The 22405-nt window shown below is 41.6% G+C and overlaps 1 protein-coding gene across 4 annotated transcripts in view; it reads left to right on the top strand.

Annotated features, from left to right (window-relative positions):
• CDH4 (cadherin 4) overlaps window positions 1-22405 on the top strand; it is a 421918-nt gene that overhangs the window by 244791 nt on the left and 154722 nt on the right. For all 4 annotated transcript variants that reach the window (XM_021553526.3, XM_085558266.1, XM_085558267.1 and 1 more), the window contains 2 exons: window positions 4731-4954; window positions 20255-20431. In XM_021553526.3, the coding sequence (XP_021409201.1) occupies window positions 4731-4954; window positions 20255-20431 (401 nt within the window). The remainder of the gene's footprint in view (window positions 1-4730; window positions 4955-20254; window positions 20432-22405) is intronic.

Genomic DNA, 22405 nt, shown 5'->3' with positions numbered 1-22405 from the left:
TAAAATTTTATGCTGCATGCTTACTTTGCCAAATAAATGCAGCTTCCCAACAAGGCACAGCACGCTCTGCTTCACATTAGCACTTAATGGAGAAGTCACTTTGTGAGGCTGTAATGTGCCCGTGCATTTTGTGGTTAAATGAATGGTTTCATGCCTGTTCTTAGGCAACAGGAGCCTCTCCACACAGGACATGTTTGGGATTTTTTAATTTCTGGTGTGGTGACACTCAGGGAATGCTGTCCAGGACTGAATCCCCTGCAGAAGCCAGAGGAGATGGATGAGTGAAGACATTTTGGAGCATCAGGCCAGAAGTGCCAGGGCAGGAATTCAAGTGATTTGCTCATGATCACACAGGAGGGACATTTCTGTGCATGGTGAGGACTCTGCAGCTTACCCAGACATCTGAAAATCCCAAAGGTTGCAGTTAAGCCATCCTCACCTTAATGATGTTCACAGAAGGGGTGAGGGGTGGATTTGGCAGCTTAGATTTATCACAGTGCGCTGGGTGTAAGGGAGATGGTCAAGAGACACAACTTGAAAAGCAGATGGATCCTGCTGGAAATAGTGCTGTGTGTTTGCTGCTCAAAGTTCATCAGGAAAGAAACATCTTTTGTGGAGATAATCCTCAAAACCATGGTGAAAAACAGAGTCCTGAAGGAACCCATATCCTGAACTGTGGGATGATGTCCTGCCAGGGGGTTTATCCTAATAAACGAGTATTATCCCCCCTGCCTCTTCCAGCCCTATGCTGCTTGCCAGAGGGGACACTTTTTAATAGACTAGGAGAAGTCAAAGGAAAATCCAGAAGGATAAGGCTAAAAGCGAATTCTTTGGTTTATACCATTTATAGTCCTATTAAATTCAGTATTTCTCTCAGACATTTGGGGGGCAAGAAGTTCAGTGTATTCGTACATCTTTCAAGATCCTGGCTTGATCATTTGACTCTGTCCATCCAGCTTAACAAGCTAAATAATAAAAGGGAACAATGCAAAACTTGTTGAATTTTTTTTTCACCCTGTGTCTTTTTTGAAGTAAAATACATTTTTTTTCTCAGATGCCCAGCAGTTTGCTGCAGACTCCTGCAGCTTCTCTGCCCATCACTCAGTACCTGTTTCAGCTTATCAAATTGTTGTACTTCCTCCTTTCATAGAGAAGCAATTAAAAATGATGAGGGTAAAGGGTTAAACCTAAAAGCTTGCTAATGAGAGTGTCTTCTTGGTTTTCCTTTCATCAGGTATTAGATGTTGTTTTCAGCATAAGCTTTCGATAAGCTTCACTGAACATTTTTCCAGCATATTTTTTAAAACGTTGGGGTTTTTTTACCATCCTGTAAAAATGATAGATGTGTGACTCTGCTGTTTATCCAAAATCCTAATTACTGATGCTGTAGCTTTTGAATGTTAAATTTGTACAATGTTCTTTAGACTTCAGACTGGTCAAAGAAAGATTGATTTGTGTCCACAGAGAGTTTTAAGACTAGTAAATCCAGCCAACATTTGTTTATTTATTTTTTGCATTATTTGAAAGTCAAAAGTTGCATCAACTGCAAATTATGTAGACTTAGAGATTTCTAAGGGAGTAAAAGAAGGAAAAAAAGAAAAAGTTGTCTGCCATTGAATGAAATTTTAATTTCTGTTTCCACAAGAGCAAAGAGGAGGGGTAAGAGGTAGAATTTGAAAATATGGATGATATTTCCTTTCCTTGAGCTATGCTATTTATTACAGAACAATAGCTTGATTTTTTTTCCTAAACCTGTACACATATACTTGGGTAAAGTATTTTATATATAAATATGTATAAATTAGGTTTATAGGTTTTGTGGATCTTTGTGTATACATATATAAAGCAGTCTTTTAACATCCCAAGGACTCATTTTCAAAGGGCAACAAAGAGGACGATTTAGGATTTCTAATCCCAGAATCATTTGGGTTAGAAAACACCTCCAAGATCATTGGGTCCAGCTGTTCACCCAGCACTGCCAAGCCCAGCACTGAGCTGTGCCCTTCCCTGTGATGGAAGTGGGAGCAGCTCAGCTCTCCTGCATTTCCAGTGTGTTTCCTGGGCTGTGTATGAGCAGTGCCTGGAGCCAGAGCAGCTGCTGTGCCTGACAGAGCCAAGCAGGGTCATCCCTGTGGGGCTGGAATCTCCTGCAGCGCTGCCCAGGTGAGCCAGGGCCATTGCTGCTGTGCAGAGTGACTGGAAACTGGAATCTTTGTGTCCTTGAAGCCTTTCTTGCAGTTCCTACAAGTTCTTAGGAGAGGAGCTGGCTGTGCTAATCCCTTGCTGAGCATTCACCTAGCTGTGCTACCTGAGAGGAGCAATGTGGGGCAGAGAAGGTGCTTGTTTAAAAAAAAAAAAAAAAAGAAAAAACTCAGACGATTTCTCTCAGGATTTTCTCCGTCTCTAGTCAAGTTTGTTTTAAACTAATGGAAGTAATTAGCAAGTCACAGAGGGACTTCGTCTACGAGGTAGCCATTTTTAGATAATGGAGCATAAAAGTCGACACAGTGACATATGACACTAGAGCAGCATCTTGGAGCCACGAGCTGGGTCTTAAGCAGATGTTTAAGTACTTTGAATACTGAAATCACTACATACACATATAGAAAGCTTGCTTTTTTTTTTTTTTTTTTTTTCAGACTACTGTAGGGCTTTCTTTTAATCTCAATAAAATCAAAGTAAGCTCTGAAATATTTTTTAATGTGCAGTCATTATCACTCCTCTCGCTCTTCTTTAAATGTCTTTCAGTGAATGACACGTGGGTACTTGGGGAGTAGGGATGGAACTTGAGTTTTACATGACCATTACACAGCAGAGGGGTGCAGCAATACAGTTCCTAACAGTGACCCAAGTGATGAGCTGAAAATAAATAACATTTAAAAGTGAAGATGCGCTTGGTATGTTCACACATATCTATTGTAGCTGTGAATGCAGGGGAGATTTGCAGAAATTCCGGAGAGATGAAGGCGATCTCCCAGCAGGGTGGTCCCAAAGGTCCAGGGTATCTCCCCTGACAGGTCTCTGAGATTCTCCCAGTTCTTGTAGGGGCCAGCAAACCATGTGTGTGCTCACTCTCATCCAGGGCTTTCGGGTGGTTTTTATGTACTAGATAACTTTTATTTTTTTTAAGTCAATGTGCAACATTCGCTGTTTGTGCCCAGCAGTTGCTGCGGCATGTGGTAACACTTCCCACCACATACATAAAAATGTACCAAAGTGGTCTAAATAAACACAAAGCACAGCAAGCCTTTGTAGATGAACAGTTACCACATGATCACAGCACCCCACTTATTGAGGGGTGCACTTTGGTGAAGGAGGGGAAGGATTTTCCTCTCCTCTACCACAGTCTGCTCTTCATTTCTCCATACTTCGATGCACCTGGGGGCTTTGACAGCCAGATGGGTTCAGCCATTTCCTGGCTGCTTTTTTCTTTCACCTGTGCCATGGTTGTTTTGTTGGTTTTTTAATTTAAATCCCAATTAGTCCTTGATTCAGCTCAGAGCAGCACTGCAGAGCTGTGGCTGGTACAGGGGCAAAGGGACAGCTGGGGTACAACTGTCCCAGAAGCTCCTCTCACTCAGAGTGCCCCACATCCCTTCTCCCACCACAGCCACTCTGGGTTGATCCATCTGACTCAGCCCTTCTTCTGCAGGAATTAAATGTCTACTGAAGCCCACCAGAGCTGGCCCAGCAAGTCATCCTCATCTCAAGGCAGGCTGGATCATCTCAGCATGAGAACCTGTCTAGAGATCCGAGCTGGAGTGCTGTGCATCCATTCTCACTCACTTGAGATGTTTTTACGGGTACAATATGTTTTCCTTCACCACATGTGTGTTCCGCCCTGTGGATTACTGAAATGGCAGAAAGTGTTTTGTTTCCTGTGTTATTAGCTGCAGGTTCAATTCCTATCAGATTTGTCAATTCTGTCATATAATAGGGTGGAGGTTTTTTTCTGGTCTAATGTATGTGACATGTTTCATAATGCCAATAAAAATAGTTTTCAAACTAGACTGTGAAAGACTTTGACCAAAAAAAAGGTGAAAATAGAAATATCAGTGACTAGGGAGCTTTGATCTGACAAAGTAGGCTTTCAAATGACACGTTACGGTTTATGAAGCACAGTTTTACAGTTACTTTTTGCAGTAGCTGTAACATGTGAGGGTTTGGCCAAGGTGGGAATGCAGCTCAGGATGGGGGGGGTCCAGTTCCAGCAGCAGATGCATGTTCCAGAATGGTTTTAACTTTTATTTCTGTGTTAAATTTTTTTTTGTTTTTATATTTCTGATAATGGAATTGTTATGGGCTTTTGAATTTCAGTTAAGAATGTGCAAATAGGCTATCTGGTAAGTAGGTTATTGAAGGGTTAGGGAAATGGAGAACATTTCCTGAAAAAAAATACCCACAGCGTGGGTAATAGACTCCAGTTGAATTTAAAAGATAATGGCGACAAGGGAGAAATCCACTTGTACAAATGGGGAACAGCTGTGTTTGAGATCTAATGAAACTGTATCAAATACTTTAAAAATGGCTTACAACTTCTTCCCTGGGGAACAGAGATAAAGCACAAGAGGACTCCTGAAAGGTCGAAGAAACAGTTAAATCATTTCCTTGATGGTTATTAGAGATATAGAAGACATCAGTGAAAATTAAATGTCTGAAACTTGTATTTGATTGCTTTCCTTATCACGCCGATCTCACACATTTCTCCCATCTCTTCCTCTCTGTTCTAGTAAAATTTAATAACTGTGCTGGTAACAAGGGCGTGCGGTACGAAACCAACAGCCTGGACTTCAAGGTGAGGGCGGACGGGACCCTGTACGCCGCCCACCACCTGCAGCTGCCCTCCAAGCAGCTGATCCTGGTGGTGACCGCCTGGGACCCCCAGAGCCTGGGCAGATGGGAGGCCATGGTCAGGTTTCTGGTGGCAGAGAAGTCCCAGCACAACGGACACAAGGTAAGAGTTTTTTCGAAGCTCTTTTTCTTGCTTTGTTCTTCCTTTGACCCAAAGTCTTTGTGTCGCCTGGTCTGTGCTTCATAAGGAAATGTCCAAGTAGGAGACAGCGTGAGCAACATCAAATTCATTGCAAATGATCCTTGCACCTCTCTGAGAGAAATTAGTTAAGGTCTCCAGTGAGGGAAGTGTTCTCTAAGTTTATACTTCTGTATTTTTAAGTGGCCATTGTCTCTGTCATACAGCACAGGTCAGGTACATCATGTTTGCAGCTCACGGCTGATAGTCTCTCGACTCCAAGTCAAACCAGAAGATGAAGGGTGAAGAATCAAAACCAACCATCTTCTTGATGGTTTTATTGGATATTCTCAGTTCAGTTAGAAAGAAAAAGAGAAAGATTTCTACCAGGCTAAGCCTGGGAAAAAGTCCAAGAGGAATGTAACCAATCTATTATCTTGTTTTCCGTTCACATTGTTTATAGATATGTTCTACCACACTGACCTAAGCCCAGTGTACCAATCAGGTGAAATATTTTTTCTTTAAGACCAATGGAATTAATGCTCACAATGTTCTCTATAGAAGAAAGAGGTGCTTTTGAATAAACATTCATTTGCCTTCTAAAATCATACGACACATTTCACCCGACCCTGGCTCAACAGCATCAGTTTTAAGCCCAGATTTCTTTTGTGACAGCACAGGCTGCAGTCACGCACTGCCAGCTCTGCCCTGCTCATCTCCCTGGTTTTCAGAGCTACTCTTGCGAGCAATCTTCATGGCCCTGCAGCTTCCAGAGGGGAGATTTGGGCTTGTTCCTTCCCTTGCAAGGACAGGGAGCGTTGCTGCTGCCTGATAAGGGACACGTGCTGACACGCGGGGCAGGCGGCGCGGCGCTGCCAAACCTCCCTCTGCTCGTGCCAGCAGCTTCCCTCGCCCACCCCGGCAGAGAAACCCAGAGCCAGCCCTGCAGTCAGAAGGGTACAGCTGCCTTCTTTCTGCTTTAGTTCTGTACGCTCAGCTGAAAAGCAGGAGGGCTCTGTCCCTGCGCTGTCTGAGAGCAGTGTTCCTTCAGTGAAGATCTGCTGGTGGGCTGCACAGAGCCACGGCAATTGGGGGCTGCTCCATGAAAACACATTTCTTTTGCTCTGCCCCTGGTGTAGCTATCACTTCCCACCTCTTCCATTTCATTTTTTGCTGCAGCGGTTCACCTTCTCATTTTCAGTGCTGGTCTGGCCTGATGATCTTTTACTATACGACATAAATTCAGTTATCTTCTCTGGTGCTGGCTGAAACGATGCAATGCTGGGCTGCTTGGGTGGTGACATTAGGGCAGGATTTGGCAAGGAATTGTCTCAAGAGCCTGGTTTATTGCTGGTTCTTGAGGACCTGCAGAGTAAGGATGAAGGTGTGTGTCCTGGGAGCAGCCATGGCTCCTTCAGGGATGGATGAGGTCTCTTGGCTGTGGCTGAAATTTGATTTCATGTACCCCAGTAATGGTCTAAACAGCAAGACTGGCCTGTGCTGTCATCCTGTCTGCTTGGACAGAGAGTGCAGGGCAGGGTGGGGAAAGAAGGAGAGACTTCCCGTGTCAAGTTGTTAGAATTCCACCCTGTAACTCTGTGCCACTTTTGAGACAAAAAGGAAAAACTTGGACAAACTTAAATCTCTCACCCAGTGGGCTGACCCCTAAGGTTTTGCAGGGCTTAGAGTCATATGAATATACTTCTGCAGCTGTTCAGTAAGGCTTGGGCTTGTGCAAGATGTAATTAAGCCCTGTTTGTTATTGTCAACTCTATTTGCCATTTCTAACCAAAGAAATACTGCTTCCTTCTAAAAGTAATTAAATATTGAAGGAACAAAGTAAGACATCTTACATACTGCTTTAAATTTCTTCTCAGTGTAGTAGAAAAAAAAAACCTGAATAAGCACACATTTCTGTTTTAGTTGAATATTTGGTTGGAAATTCATCTAATGTTAATGTAATCTGAACTCTGGTTGAAAACAGAGAGCTAAGCTTCTTAAAATTCATATCCTTCCTTTCTAAAAGCCTTATTAGAGTGTAGTTTGAGGCTGGAAAAATACAGAAAACAAGAGTAATGACAAGGTCATAAGCAGTTTTATTGTGGGTCCCCATAGCAGGCATCTGACTTGTGTTTTATTTAAATGCCTGTGGTTTTTGCAAGCAAACTAATCCTTTGTTTACTAAAGAAATAAATATGATTATGAGATTATTTTAAAAAATAATAGTGTTTGTGCAGAAAAAAGCACCCCAAACCTTACAATATCTAGTTCAATATGTTTCAGGCCATGACCCTTATATGTTTTGTGGCTTTTACTAGAGGCAGATTTCGCATTTGGTTTTGTGTAGAATAATATGACTCAAGCAGAACTGTATATATATGTATTTTTAAAGACATTTCAGATTGTTTTGTTATACTCAGGATATAGAGATGGCAAATGTGGGAGAGAAAGGAGGAGGTGACCTGAGAGAGGAGTAAGACCAGTTTTCTTCTGGTGCATCCATTTATTTCCATTTTACTTTGTAAACTTGTGACTGATTTTGCAAAAATGCTGAACAGTTCCAAGACATTATAAATAATTGGCATAAAATTCAGTTACTGCACCTGCTGATCACTGCTTGTTGGTACCTATAACACAAAAAAAAGTCCTTTTACCTTGTTCCTCCTCAGCTCAATAAGCAATGGCCCTCAGCAAGGGCAGCCCCTCATGACAGGGGGCTTGGTGCCCTTCAGAACCCCCTCTGAAAGGACAAATCAGAATTTAGTTCATGATTATCCAGGGATTAAAACTGCATCAAAACCAGCCTCCCTAGAATGGCCATTATTAGACATTTGGTTTATTGTGGAGGTTATAATACACAATAAATGTTACGGGAGAAATCAATGTTTTTGGGATGCTGGCTGAGATTTTGGGGGGGCAGGAGTGAGCCTGCCTGCACAGTGGGGACAGTGGTCTGCTTTCCAGGAGAGCACAGAGGATTTATCCACCAACAAATGATCCTTTGGAGCTGTGATCCTTTCATGTCACAGTATCCAGGACTGAAAATCTATGCAAAAAGCTGCTTTGGTGGTGGCCAGAGGCTTCCAAGGCAGAAGATCATTTCTTGTTGAGCCAGTCCTTGTGTGCTTTCACTGCAAAACCAGGTTTGGTGTCCATACCTGTGTCTCTGATCCCCCAGCTGAGCCTTGCTCTTGATGCAGCCTGACATTTTAATGGGGAGGGACCCAACACGGTGACAATTCCCCTCTCTCACTGTGCTGGCCTTACAAATGTGCTGATTGCTTGAGATGACTGAGTAACCTGTCAGTTTTTAGTGAAAAACACTGTAAGGAAAGAGTTCTAACTACTACATTAAAGTGTCATGCTAGTAGGGTGAAATGATAGAGAATAAAGCAAATACTTTAAAAATGTATTTTATGATACATGAAGCATACATTTCCCCTCCTCCCCAGCAAACATTTGAATGTAAACTTTTTTTTTTTTTTTGGTTAATACAAGTGATGTTAGTAACTCAAGGAACTTTTTTGTTCAGTCTTGCAGGAAACCTGATAGCAATTCAATTAGAAAATGCAAATGAGGTCACACATTTCCCACAAGAGTGCTGAATTACCCCAGAGGAAACTGAGTGATATTCTAGCATAACAATAAATACTTAAGATAAAGTTTCTTCTGCCATTCTTGTCTGGCTGCCTGTTATTCCAATTGAAAGTGTCAGTCGGGACTGTGGGTGTAGTTTGGGAAGAAGGAAAAAGAAAATAAAAGAAAAGAGAAAAAAGAAAGTAACAAAGGAGAAAAGGAAAATATAAAATATGCTATTTTATGAAATAATATAAAGTCTTTGTGCCTTGTAGAAGCATTTGTGAAAGATGAACTTGAGTGGCATATTGCTCCAGAAGGAAACAAAGTAAAGTTGGGCTTTACTTATCTGGAATTAGCAGTGTAATGACTTCTTTGCTAAGGATGCATGCTATTATTTTGAAAAATTGGATATGGATTAAACCAAAAGTCTAAAAATTAAGATTATGTTTGTAAACAGTGACATTGCTGAGGACTGTAGTACTCGGAGTGTCCTGTATTTTAGTTACAGAAACTCAAATCCTCCCAGTAACGAGTTTTGTGCCATTTGTCCTTCACACCCTGCACCTGCCCTCTGTGTCCATCAGCCCAAGCTCCTCCTCATCCTTCCTTGAAAATCAACTTCCTCCACCCCCTGTGCTGGCTCATCCCATCTGAAGTTCTGACCTTCTCATTTATATTGGTTGTTTTCTTTAATTTTCAGTCCTTTCATGTATCTAAAGCACATCTGGCAAATTTTCTTTTGTATTTATTTAGCTATCTATTTTCCTCTAGTTCTCACCTCACAAGTTAAAATCCACATTGTAGAAATACAACATAGAAAGGAATTCACAGCAGAAGAGCTTAAGAGGTACAGGATATATTCAGCACATGTAGGATGTCAGTCATCTGCTGCCAGTGACTTAGTTTGGAAAAAAAATACTGTTTTCTTTGAACTGTGTTTATGTCAACCAAAGTTTCTCGTTGTAAGAGCTTTTCAAATTCTGAGCATGGAAATATGTAAATTTTCATAAAGTTAAATCACTGGGAACTGTGCAATTAAATTCAGAAATATATGAGGTCTGCAGCTAGTGTTTAAAACATTGAGAACTGCTGTCAGAAATCAATTCTTCCTTAAGCCCAGCTTGTGTTTTATTATATCTCATCTTATTTTGGGCTGCTTTCATAACCCAGCTATGAGTCCACAGCCATACAATGTGAATGTGAAAAGCTGGTTCTTACAGACAGACAGCTTTTTTTTTTTTATTTAAAGCCTTTAAATAATCATCTATGGTATTTCACCTGGCTGAGGTTTTAAATTCCAAGTACAGCCTTTTATTGCTGATCACAAGCACAAAGGTCTCTGGGCAAGGAAAGGCTTATTCAGCATTGCTCTCACTCCTGACCTGGGTTATTGTGCAGCCAGGATGCTGTGCACCAGGCTGGGGAGCCCTCCCTTCAAGGAGGAAAATCAGAGTTTAAGTGGGATCTGTGCTTCCAGTGACTCCAGTCTCCCTGACACTCTTGAGCAGGTACACCTGGAAGAAATGAGAAAAATGTGTTCACTTTCTTTCTTCCTTCTTTTCCCTGTACTGGGATGTTATCTATGGCATCAGGGTGATGGGAGTTTGCCCCATCAAACTGTTTTATCACTAGAGAAAGGCTGAAAAAATGAGGTTTTAGTTGTCATCCTGCCTTTTTCTGACAATACTGGTGCATATTTTAAGTGCTGGGTCATTACAGTGGCACTGTCCTCTTTCACTGCTTCTGTGAGGGATCAAGGCAGTAACTAAATCCAGCAAAATGGCAGCTGGACTAATTTTTATTTCTGTATCTCATCAATCAAGCAAGACCTGGATTTATCTGTCAGGGAGGGTGCATGCAGAGATTTCTGTCTCCTTCAGATAACTTATGAGACATTGTTTGGGGTTTTAACAAATCAGATCAGTGGAAAAGATAAAGAAGATGAGTAATAAATTAGTATCATATAACTGTTACCAGTGAGACTGCTCTTGATAACTGTGCAGGTCTAATGAAGATGCATCTGCTGAACTTGCCTGACCTCGTGCTTGAGTGAATTTGAACATCTCACATGTAATCATTGCAGGAGGAGACAGTGGTGCTTGTGAAAACACATGAACTTCCCTGGCCTGATTTTCAGGTGTGCTGCATGCCATTGCCTCGTGCTGCAGCCAGGATAAGATATGACATACAGGTGCTCAGTGCCTTGGAAAATCAGCCCACTACGGGAAGTTTCCAAGCACTGCACTTGCTGCATTTAGTTCTTAAGCAGTCAGCATCATACCAAGGGTCAGGCTCAAAGCCATGCTCAAAAGACCATCTGTAAGTGAAATTCACTCCAGATCTATCTTCCTTCAAACAAAAAGAAGTCCTCAGGATAGAACTACCTGCACAGAAATAAATTTTTCCTGATAAAACAAACCCCTTGGACTGCTGCGTGCTCCTGCCTGTGATGTGTTCCTTGCCCTTGCCAGATCAAAGCTTTTGACCTCCCATTTGATGTTCTGTGTTGGTAACTGCTGAAGTCTGACTGCCACTTCAAAAAAATTAGTTTGGACTGGATATCCTAAAAATACCTTCATTGCTGTGATAATCTGATGACAACTGCTTGTAAACATGAGACTTAGTACAGATAAAAATTGCTTCATACAGGCACATCCGTTAAAATACACTGGTTTTAGAGGTTCTGAGTGTCCAGAATCTTTCCTTTAGCCCAGCAAGCTGAGACAGATTGGTGTGAAGGAGGGTTTGGGTTTCTCCCAGCCTCTGGAGGCCAGGTCCTGGACTGTTGGATGAGGTAGTGACCCTCTGGCATGTCCAGCTGGAGCAGTGAGGAGAGGAGCCAGGGATGGGTGTCCAGCAGGGCAGAGTGGCCTGATGGCCTCTAGGAGTGGGATCTCAAACACTTTGCCCACCCAGCAAAGCATTTAAACTCGGGCTTAAATTTCATCTTGCAAATTGAGATAAATTGAATGTGTCCTCATGGTCAAATGTGAGCATTTCTTAGGTGCACTCTGGAATTGGAGAGAAAAAAGAAGAACAGTCTTTTCTCAAGAGCCTCTTGAAATAACCAAAGGATAACTTGAAAGGGCAAATTCTCACACTAGCACTGAGGATAAGTACCAGACTGAATTACTTTACTTTGTGCTGAAGTAGCAGCAGTGCCTGTGATCTTTTAAATCTCTTGTGATCTTTTTACTTGCAAACATTATGAAGAGGAGGAGTATTGTTACATTTAATTCATTATGATTATTTTAATTCATGTATCTTTTGAACCTCATGGCTTTACAGAAATAAAATGAGATTACAATTTTTCATAGGCTTTTAAGGGGTAGACTTGCTCCCACTTCTTTCTGTGATGAAGAGCACTTGTAGTAGTCTGAGTTTTAGAAGCAGAAGAATTGTGTTTTGGGGCCATGTTTGCAATTATTTTTTAGAAATTTTATTGGGGATGAAGAACTCAGATTGCTAGCCTAGATTTTTCATACATTTTTCTTAAGATTAGGTGCAGGATGAGAGAAGTAATTCCAAGCTGCAATAGAGGTTTTCACTGTATAGTATGTGGAAAGATCTACTGCCTTTATTCCTAATACACAGGTAACAAGTATGAGTATTTTGTGATTTAATAGCCCTACTCTTAAGAAGTGCTTGTACTTCTGAAGCCATTGTGTATGGCTTCTCCCAATTATGAGAATGACATTAAATTGAAGATAGAAGTGTCTCTTCGTAAACACTAGAAGGTAGAGTACAACAGCAATTTAGATGTTTCTTAAACAATCCTACCTGAGAAGCACTGTGAGATAAGATCTTACAAAGGGAGTGCGTAAAGGTCAAGTTGATGTGGGGAGCTTTGCAAGGAAACAACCTCATCAGAACTTTTCCTGTTGGGATAAGATGTTCAAGCCTTAAAATGAGGAGAAGTACATCCAGAGCTGTGCTTTGGGGGTGATGTCATCTTCTGTCCATTGACAGCTCTTGCAATATTCAAAGCCTGACAATGACAAGAAAAGTATCACAGATGCTGGAAACCTGTGGGTGCCATAAAAGAGTCCACCAAAGGCAGACGAATTTCTAAGGTACCTGCCTTGGTAGGTGATTCTTCCAGAGAATGGAAGAGGAAGATCATTTGAAACCCTGAGAGAGTGCACTGGCCAGGAGGTGCCTCTAATCATCTGTGGTACCACAGAATAAGTCTGAGCACAGCTCTGCCTCTCCTTCCCTGCTGAAACTCCCATCCCTTAGAGATCCGGTGGGCATTTTTTGTCTGCTCAGTAGCGAAGTGAACGCGCTGCCCGCGCCCATCCTGACTCTGCAGCACAAAAGCAAAGCCTATTGAAGTGCTCTGGTGGCTGGCAGGATTTCAGCTTAAATTGGTGATATCTTACCCAACAGAAAGTGTGGTGAGTCCAGGAGGTTTCTGATTTCAATTAAATTATACTGGGAAATCAACATCTCCTGTCCCAGCCTGGTCAGCAGGCACCTGAAAAGCCCAGGGGCATTAGCTGCAGCCTGTGTCCATGGGGCCCTCACCAACCTTGTTAGGTTTTCTGATCAAGGAGATTAACATGTATTTGGGGTTTTTTAAATAAGAACCTTCTGTGGTAACCACATGAGCTATGCCCAGAGCTGGTGCATCTCTTTTCTCTGGAGTCCAGACTTAACTCAGTATTTAATTACAGTAACCCACAAAGGGCCCTGCTGCACCTTTTGCAGAGAAAGGATCTTCTCCTGATGACTCACAAGCCAGTCTGTCATGTTCTCCCTATTTAAAAATTCCCTGGTTTTACCTCATACTGTTCTTCAGCTTTTTTCTTGCTTTGCAGCCCTGCAACACCAAGGAGCATTTATTAGTTCTATCGGGTAAAATATTCCAAAGCCTGCAAAGCCAGCCAGATATCTAACAACCTTAAATTTGCATTCATGCCACATTTTCCAGCTCTCAAAGAACAGGGCATGTAGAGCTTTGACACTGTCTCCTCGAGAACGAGGGCTTTTGGCATGGCTGATGCATTTGTGTGTGTTACGTGGCTCATTCTCCTCCTCTGAGGGCAGTAACTTGGTTAGCTTTTAGTCAAACTTTTTCTTCCCTGTCAGCTGATGTGTTCTGGAAGCTCATGCACTTGCCAAATCTGACAATTTTTCTTACTAATTGACTCTAATGCGAACTGCTCTATGCAGCCCCACTGCTAGCTGATATAAACAAAAAGTAATGAATTTTTGCTTAACTAGCTGATTTAATTAAAATGTTTTATACTGTACTTGTATGGTTTCTATAAATGGAGAGGTAATTTTGTTTAATGAGTTCCTAACCAAACATAACATTCCTGATTGTACGTAGCCAGATTTGATAAAGGTCACAAACGCTGCAATTCCACTGTTTGCTTTTGGAAGTCGTGATGATCAAACAGCTTGCTTGGGTACTGGAAATATCCTGTCAGGATTGGTTCCCTCTATTCCTGTTTATACCAGAAATTATTAGTAGAGTTTTAAGAGCAGAGGGGTTTCTTCTCTGTATTTGAACACTGTTCATTATCTTTAAAGTGGAAGTGTACTGCCAAAATCCCATCTCATTGTCAATTAGTGGCTTCTCTGCAAACACATTAATTTAATGCCCCTGCTGAAGAGCTGTGTATGTAGGAACATCTTGCTGCTAAAACAATAGTTTTCAGAGCTCTTTGACACAAATCATTCATGAATGGCAATTTGTGCCATGATGGTAATGGGATGTGACATGCAGCTATCTTTGATTAAATTTACCACAGCTTACAACTATTAGTAAATAAAGCTAATAGAGACAGTCATCTCAGAGTTCTAGAGGGTGGAAAAAGAGAAAAACAGATTATGGATTCCTTACCTGTGCAGTTCCTAAATAATAGCTGCACATAGCACAACTATAATAAATTAAAGTCTAAAATAAAAAGTCTGATCTTTTTAAAACTACTTTTTATCCTGTCTCCAACTTCAGCGAATTCAGCAATGACCTAAATAAAAAAGGAATCAATTACCGTAAAATAAATAAATTTGCTGTTTGTTCTGCAACCCTTTCATTCTACTGTATGAGAACACAAAATGGAATGTCTTTCTATACTGAAAGATCAAAAACTGGAGAAATGGTGCATTTTGGGAAAAAAGGGTTCATTCGTCCTCCACTGCCATCCCTGATGTCAGGAAAATGTTGTTTCCTTAGAACAGAATTCATGCAAATGTTTATTTTGCAGCACTCTCATGTTCCCTTTGTTAAAGAACTAAGCTCTATTTTCATTGTCTTATTTTCTGTTTGGTAAATATAATTTTCTCCTGTCCTTTCTGCAGCTACCATGGAAACAAGCAAAAATGCTTCAGATTAAATATTTTTTAATAGATTCTTTTTTTTTCCCTGGTAGAAAATGGTACCAGTTTTCAAGATGTATATTGATATAGGAGATGAAGGGAAATATGTTTGAACGATGGACTTAAGGTGGCTTTGTATCCCCTTGTATTGACAAAAAGATATTAAAAACACATTGCCTCAGTTAAACCCTATGAGCGACACTAGAAACAAAGCAACGCAGGTATTATTTCTTTCCTGAAAAATATCTAGTTTGAAGTGTTAAAGATCCTACAAAAATAACAAGACTGGCATATAAATAAAACAGGTTAAATCATGAATCATTTTGATACCTGAAAAATAAAGGCCTTATTTCCTTTCCTCCAATTGCAGGTACATTTTATTGCACATGCAAGTATAATATATTTTAGCGCCGAAACATTTCATTTTTCAGGTTGAGCCCTATGAAATTATTAATCTCCAACAAACGTACCCTAAGACTCACTTGTTATTTATATGCAGTGAATGGCAGCTTATTTACCCAAACATTAGAGTGATCCAAAATGTTCAGCTAAGCAGGAACACAAAATATGATATTATATTATGTAAATGGGTTTGTGATACGCTCTGCTGGATAATAACTTCCAGATGTCTCCGTAGCCAGAGGCTGACGGATATCAAAGGCAGGTTGGCTGGCAGGGGAGACAAGCCAGCTGGCGAGACTGGCTACTGCTAAGCGTAGCGGAAGGTGGAAGCTGGTGTTTCTTCACACTCACTGGTTTTATTTGTGGGCCAGTGTAAAGTCAGCGGCTCGTAGCCTTCTTGTCACAAGCAGGATAGGACTGGAGGGGCTGCTGGCATCCCATGTGTCTGGTTCTGTCAGGGGATTATTGTTTGACCTCTTTTATGAGTGGAGGTTGGGTTTAGTGTGAGTCTCCCAATGGATGAAAGGCTGACGAGCCACACACCAACACTGACAGGAGATTATAGACTCACTAAATGGTTTTTACAACTTATCCTTTATTCCCAGTGCCATGTGCAGGCATTCCCAAACAAGGAATGTCCCTGAGCTCTCAGCATTGTGGTGTAAATGGAGTTAGTTGAAGCACCCTGCAGCCTCACCAATTTGGAGTAAGGTGTCCTGAAGCTCTGGGGTTTTGAAGTCTGACAGTTCCTTTGGGATTTAGCTCTGTGTCCTCTTCCCAATGCAGCAGATTGTGTTCACCATCCTTAAAGGCAATTCTAGACTGAAAAGGGACTGGAAATAACTCCTGGGAGACTCCACTAGAGCTGCTGACATGGACTCCAAGATACCCCTATACCTTCTGTGAAGCAGGCTGGGAGAGAAAAGTTCTTTTCACAATCCTTACAGATTGTGAAAAATTAGAGTTGTGATTGAGGTTGCACCTCCTCCAACCTCACAATGCTTTCTAAAAGCTTGATCTGCCATCTCAGTGAATGGTTTATGATTGATTTCTATATGTTTTTAATTTATTATTTCAATTAATAGCCGAAATAAAACCCAAATCAAATAAGTGGTAAGGGGAATTTCAGGGCAGATTCTGTGACTCTGAGCTGCAGTTGATCCTCAGCTCTTCAGCTGTATTATCAGACGCAGGGAGGATGGTCTCTGAGAGGCTCTTCCTCTGCCCTGCAATTTCTCATAACAGATATTAGAGCTGCACATTCCAGAGAAGGAAGCATCTTTCAGCAGAAGATGCCAGGGCTGTGTTTGATTTGCCAGCGCTGGCGGTGTCCATGTGTGTCACAGTTATGGACCAGAAACCCACTGGATAACTCAGAGACAAGTGTCAATCCCAGACTTGCAGAATTTGGGCTTTAAATAATACATCCATCACAGGACTGCTCAGCTTCATCAGCAAGCTTTTAAAAATTCTGCCCCAATACAATACTAAGGCATTAGATCCTACTGAATCCAAGCTCTCCTAACAAGTTTACATCCCAGCATGGGCTCTTCTCCTGTTGTTTCTCTTCATCCCACACTTTGTAATTACTTTTTCCCCTTGATCTTGAATGTTTTCATCTGTTTTGGTTCAGCTGTATTTCTCTAGCTTATCAGTGTCCTAAAGTGATAGACAGGCATAATTACTGAATTATCTGACTATTTTATATCCTCCTGTAATTATCTTTGTATTACCAAAGACCGTGCTCACATGTTCCATGTTAAGAGTTTGATCCTGTTGTAACGAGTTATAAATGTCACCCTGTACTTTTTGGAATGGAGAGTGGATTTCACTTTCCCCTGGGCACGTGTTCCATGGATTGCCTGGTGCTGTAGACCATCATTTTCATGCCATATGTAAGAGAGTCACAAAAACAATAGGAGAGAAACCACCCCAAAGCAGCAGCATTAAAGGTACTTGACTTGATTTTGTGAAGGACTGTGGACAGTTTGTGCTCTGGTGGCACTAGAAAAGGTGGAGGAATATATTATCTTTTAAAAATGCTTCTGAGATTCTCTAAAGCATGTAGCCAGTGAGGCCATGAAAAAGGAGTAGTTGTCATTTCAGTAAAAGCTGTTACTCAGCAAAACTAGAATTGGAAGCTGTATTTTAGAATTAATTTAATATGGTGTCATATTCTGGTTTTGAGTTGAACTTCAGATTCTTGCAAACTCAAAAACACTGGAGAGTTTTCTGGTGCTCACAGTTTGACAATGCTGTTACTCCAGATATGTTCTGGGATGTTTCAGTCAGAGATCTGAATAGTTCTGGCATTTATACTCACCAGACTTTGTTACTGCATTTGTCTCACAGCTTTTAAGCAGCAGAAAATATGTACAACATATTTAAACAACACCAGAGAAATTAAGGTCAAGAGAATGCATTGTCAACAAATGAAGATAAAAAAGAGCTGTTTTTTTAAAAAAAGAAGAAAAATTGTTGTTGCAAGATGCTTTTGAAATCTTGCATATAAAATTCAGAGTCATGTTGATGATTTATTCTAATACAGGAAAACATCATCAAGAGTGACAAGTAAGCTAGTCACTGTCTAGTCACCTGCCAGCAAGTATTTCATACAGACTAAAAAGGCTGGTATTGCCTTGCTGAGCTGACACTAATTATTTCAGTATACACGGAGCTTTGGGATTCGTGTTAATTCTCCAGTCTGTCTTTAGTTCAGACTCATTCCACTGTGTAAACTCAGAAGAGCACAAATTATTTGACCATCCTTTCATAATCTGTCCCCATGCTCACTTGCCAATTATATAAACTGATCCAAATACCTGCTCTCAAAGGATTCCCATTTGGGAATCACAAGCCAATTAAAAAAAATAGGGGATATCCACAATTCTGTTGCTCATGTCTCATAGTCCTATTTCATATTGTCATGCATTTCTGGGTGTCTTCTTTAGATAAGATTGATTTCATCAGTGTTCAGAAAAGATACCTTTCAGTCAATAAAATAATTTTTAAATGGAGCCTCTTTTGGATATAACATTGCATCCCATAGGAAGGAAGAGGTCAGCAGTGCCTACCAGTGTCCTGGCTATCCCAAGAAAGTCTTCCACTGCCACACCATGATTCTGTTTCTTTGTTTATTGCCCACTTCAGTAAGCATTCTAAGAGCAGCATCTAAATATTGTACATGGTGCTGTGATTTCATGATTCTGTTGGAAGTGTGTAAACAGCACTTAGGTGAACACAACCCACATCACAAGTGTGAGACAGGACCTGAGGAACGTGCCTCTGTGTGTGACTGAAAAGACCATATTTGTCTGTTCTGTGAAAATTCAGCTCTGGAACAGGCTTGTTTTTAAGTTTTGCAGTAAAAATAGCTGCATTTTGGCACAAATGCTTCCAATCCTTGCAGCCAGCGGATGTCTGCCCTCCAGAGGTAACAGAGATCAGAGCCATGACCAAGCTGTGAGCAGGGGCTCCCTGCTGCTGTGCCCTGCTCTCAGGATCTCCAGCCTTTCTGGAGAAAGTCCACACAGCCCTGGAGCCACACCTCAGTTTAACTTTCATTTACTCTTTAGTTTTCATATACTGTGTAGTCTGAAGGTGACTGCCTGTTTCTTTACCTCCCGATCAGGAATTGTAACATGCTAATAGATGGATTTACATCAAACTAGAAGGCCTGAAGCAATGATTCCCACTGAAATCAGTGCCTACAGATAACTGCTTGGAGGGTGTTTGGGTTTTTATGTTTGGAGTAAGACAAAAAGTGAATGTGGCTTAAAATGGCAGGAGCCTCAGAAAATGCTTTGATAGCTTTTCCTGCATTGCTCTTGTGTGTTGGGGCATTGGGTTTGGGGGGAGTGGGTTTTTTTGGAGCAAAATAGCTGAAAATTGTAGCATTCAGAGAACAGTATTCCCACTGGATCTTACCTCAAATGAAAAGAATGTAACTTGCAGTCTTTGTGATTTATGAAAGTTTAAACATTTTCTGGTGGGAGTGCAGGTCACCATATGGTAAAAAAGCCCTTGCTAGTTATCTTTTCTGCAGACTTTCAGAAGTAATTGCTGGAATCCTAGAAGACCACAGAGTCTTGAAGTATTGGGACTGCATAACCTCTGAAGAGCCTTCCCAAATCTACATTTCATTGATTCATCATTCTGTAAAGCATAAATTTTCTAATAGCGAGCCAGGCTCTCTAAGTCAAAATCATGGTCCTAGCATTTCCATTTTTATTCCATAGCATTGTAGCATTTCCAGCACCGAAGTATTCCATTCAGAGAATCCACAGTTTAAAAAAAAAAACACAAAGGACTCAAAGTCACACCAAATAATGAAAATTTACTGTGCCTGAAATGTATGACACTTCCCAGGCAGCATGGGGTGTGTATTTTGGGATTTGTGTTCAAAACCCAGCTCTCATATAAAGATCATTTGTTATGAAGCACTAAAAATCTGATCTAATGAACCTTTGCAGCCATGGGGCTGACTCTCCCTCTGGCTGAGGTTGGGTTTGCAGAACCACAGACTGCAGGTTTTTGTAGTCCTGCTCATGCTTAATACCAGACTATAAGGCTGGACCCATGACTTGGACTGCAAAGGAATCTTCTTCAATTTTTTTTGTGTTCTGGTAGATTGTACTTACGGAAAATTTTCAGCATCTTCTTTACCCCAATTCTCTGCTGCGTCTCCCTGCAGCTGGTGTAATGAAGACAATACATTCTTGGAGGCGTCTTGGCTTGGGAGTGACAGCTCCATGTATTTGTGAATGGTTTCATTGATGAAATGGTGTTAGGTCTTAGGTTTGACTTGATGATCTGCAAGGTCTTTTCCAGCCTAGCTGATTCTCTGATTCTGTGGCAGCAGAGCTGCCAGTAAACACGTCGTGTCTTTGTTCCACGCGGCTGTTTATGCCACTGTTGGACAGGTCCTGAGAAGTGAAGAAGAAGCTAACTGGTTGTGCTTTCTTGTTCCCAAAACAGCCCAAAGGAAGGAAGGCACTGCCTGGAGAGCTGGTGCAGCAGCAGAGTGACACCCTGCTGCCGTGGCGGCAGCACCAGAGTGCCAACGGGCTGCGGCGGCAGAAGCGGGACTGGGTCATCCCACCCATCAACGTGCCAGAGAACTCCAGAGGGCCCTTCCCGCAGCAGCTGGTCCGGGTGAGTTCAAGTACAAACTAGTGACAGCAGTGCTAATAATAACAGTGATCTCGTAATGGCTCTGGTGGAGCAGTAGGTGTGGGAAGCCTGGCTCAAAGCACAGGCTCTCTGCTCCTGCAGGAATGGTTGCCTTTTCCATGCTGCTCCAAAGCTCCTCACCCCAGTTTCCCTCCCCAGCTGACGGCAGCCTAATCGCCTCCTTCCAGCCAGTCCCTCCTGAGACACTGGCACTGCTGCCAGGATGGCACTTTGCCCACGCTCTCATCCAAAAAGCGGCTGCAGGTGTAAAAGCTGGGCTGGGTGGCACCCAACGCCGAGGGTGCTGCATCCTTCCCTCCCCATCCCTCCCTCCCGCGCCATCCCGCTGCAGATGCGCGGCGGCCCGGGGGAGGTTGGCTGCCTGCCGCCGCTGCAGATGGATCCGCCAGCCTCCCCTGTGCTGCTACTTTCTTTCTTCACAAGGATAATCTCTGAGATCAAGTTTACCCATGTGGTTTTCTGTGATGATTATGGGATGACAGGAAAAGAAAAGGAAGGGGAAAGGAGTGTTTTGCAGAGACATTTGGTTGATTTATTGTTGCTGTTGATAAGTGTTAGTGAAATACAAGCACATGTTGCTATTCCTCTTGTGGGTGCTGGTTTCGGTTTTTTGGAGCAGTCAAATGATTAGCTGTAAAAAAAAAAAAAAAAAAAAGTAAAACTCCTTGGCAGACATTTGCAGCTAGTTCTTCCCTTGGAAGAAAATGGCAACAATATAAAATTTCAGGAGTTATTTCAAGTAGCACTGGTGTATCATTGGCATCCCTTCTCAGGAAGTTTATTTAGTACTTTTGAAGCAGTGCCTGGATTCACATCAGTTGCATCATTACCTGTTTCTGTGTCTAGGAGGAAGGGGCATGTACTAAATTCAATCAGGGATTGTTTAAACTCGGATTGTTGGTGTCATTTCTCTGTGCAATGAGGGAGTACAATAAGGACTAAGAAGTACCACGTGGTAAATAAAACCAGGGAGGGAATCCAGAGAGTCTTTGTGTGGTCAGCAGTGCAGGTATGGAATGACCCATTAATGTGTTGTCCTACTAAGCTGAAGAAATGTCTGAAGAGGAGAATAATCTGATGTGTCAAAAATGCCTTTCTAAATCAATAATTTAGATAAATCTTGAATTCCTGTGAAAAACAAAGGGTAGTATTGCAAAATGAACTTGTGCTCTCTTCCATTCCCTACTGATTCCTTTTGAGTTTTGACTAGACAGCAAGAGGACAACTTGGCACCAGCTTCCCATGGCAAATTTGTTGATTTATAAGGACTGAAATCTCTGTGGCACTTTTTACCCTACAGTCTGGAGATGAAACAGAAGGACTCGACTATGCAAAATTCTAATATTAATGGAAATGACAAATAATAAATTTTATATAGGTACCAAAGAATTTATATTCATCACTTAGACTACCGGTAACCTTGGAAAGATAACCTGGCTTATGGAAATACAGAACTCCCAGATTTTCAGCAATATATTCCATTGCAGTTTTCTAGTACAGATGCTAGAGGAAGTGCTGAAAATGAAGTAAAAATGGGGTGGGAAATAAAAAAAAGCCAGACTGGTTTACAAAGGACTGTTTTCCTCTTCACCTGACACACAGAAGGAATCATAATGACAGGGAAGATCATACAAAGAGTGCAACTTGATTAAGAATGAGACCCCTGATGTTTCAGGCTTGAGTTGAGTTTCTGCTCCTCTGCAACATCTGGCCCTTTTGCCAATGCCTGAATGTGAAGCTTGGGTGATTCCTATCAAGAGTTACAGCTCCCTCCGTTAGACTTTGCTCTTTAATTATCCAGAATAGGACAAATCGACATCTTCAAAGACCAGCACTATCTGATTATTTCCATCCACATAATCTTCAGATTGCCCTGGAGCATTTTGCTGTCTCCTAGATCTAGGTAAGAGTTTTGATTTGATTTCCCATGCTTTT

This window comes from Lonchura striata, chromosome 20 (genome assembly GCF_050655825.1).
Source record: "Lonchura striata isolate lonStrDom1 chromosome 20, ASM5065582v1, whole genome shotgun sequence".
NCBI classification, from domain to species: Eukaryota; Metazoa; Chordata; class Aves; order Passeriformes; family Estrildidae; genus Lonchura; species Lonchura striata.
This window is presented reverse-complemented; position numbering and strand designations above follow the sequence as displayed.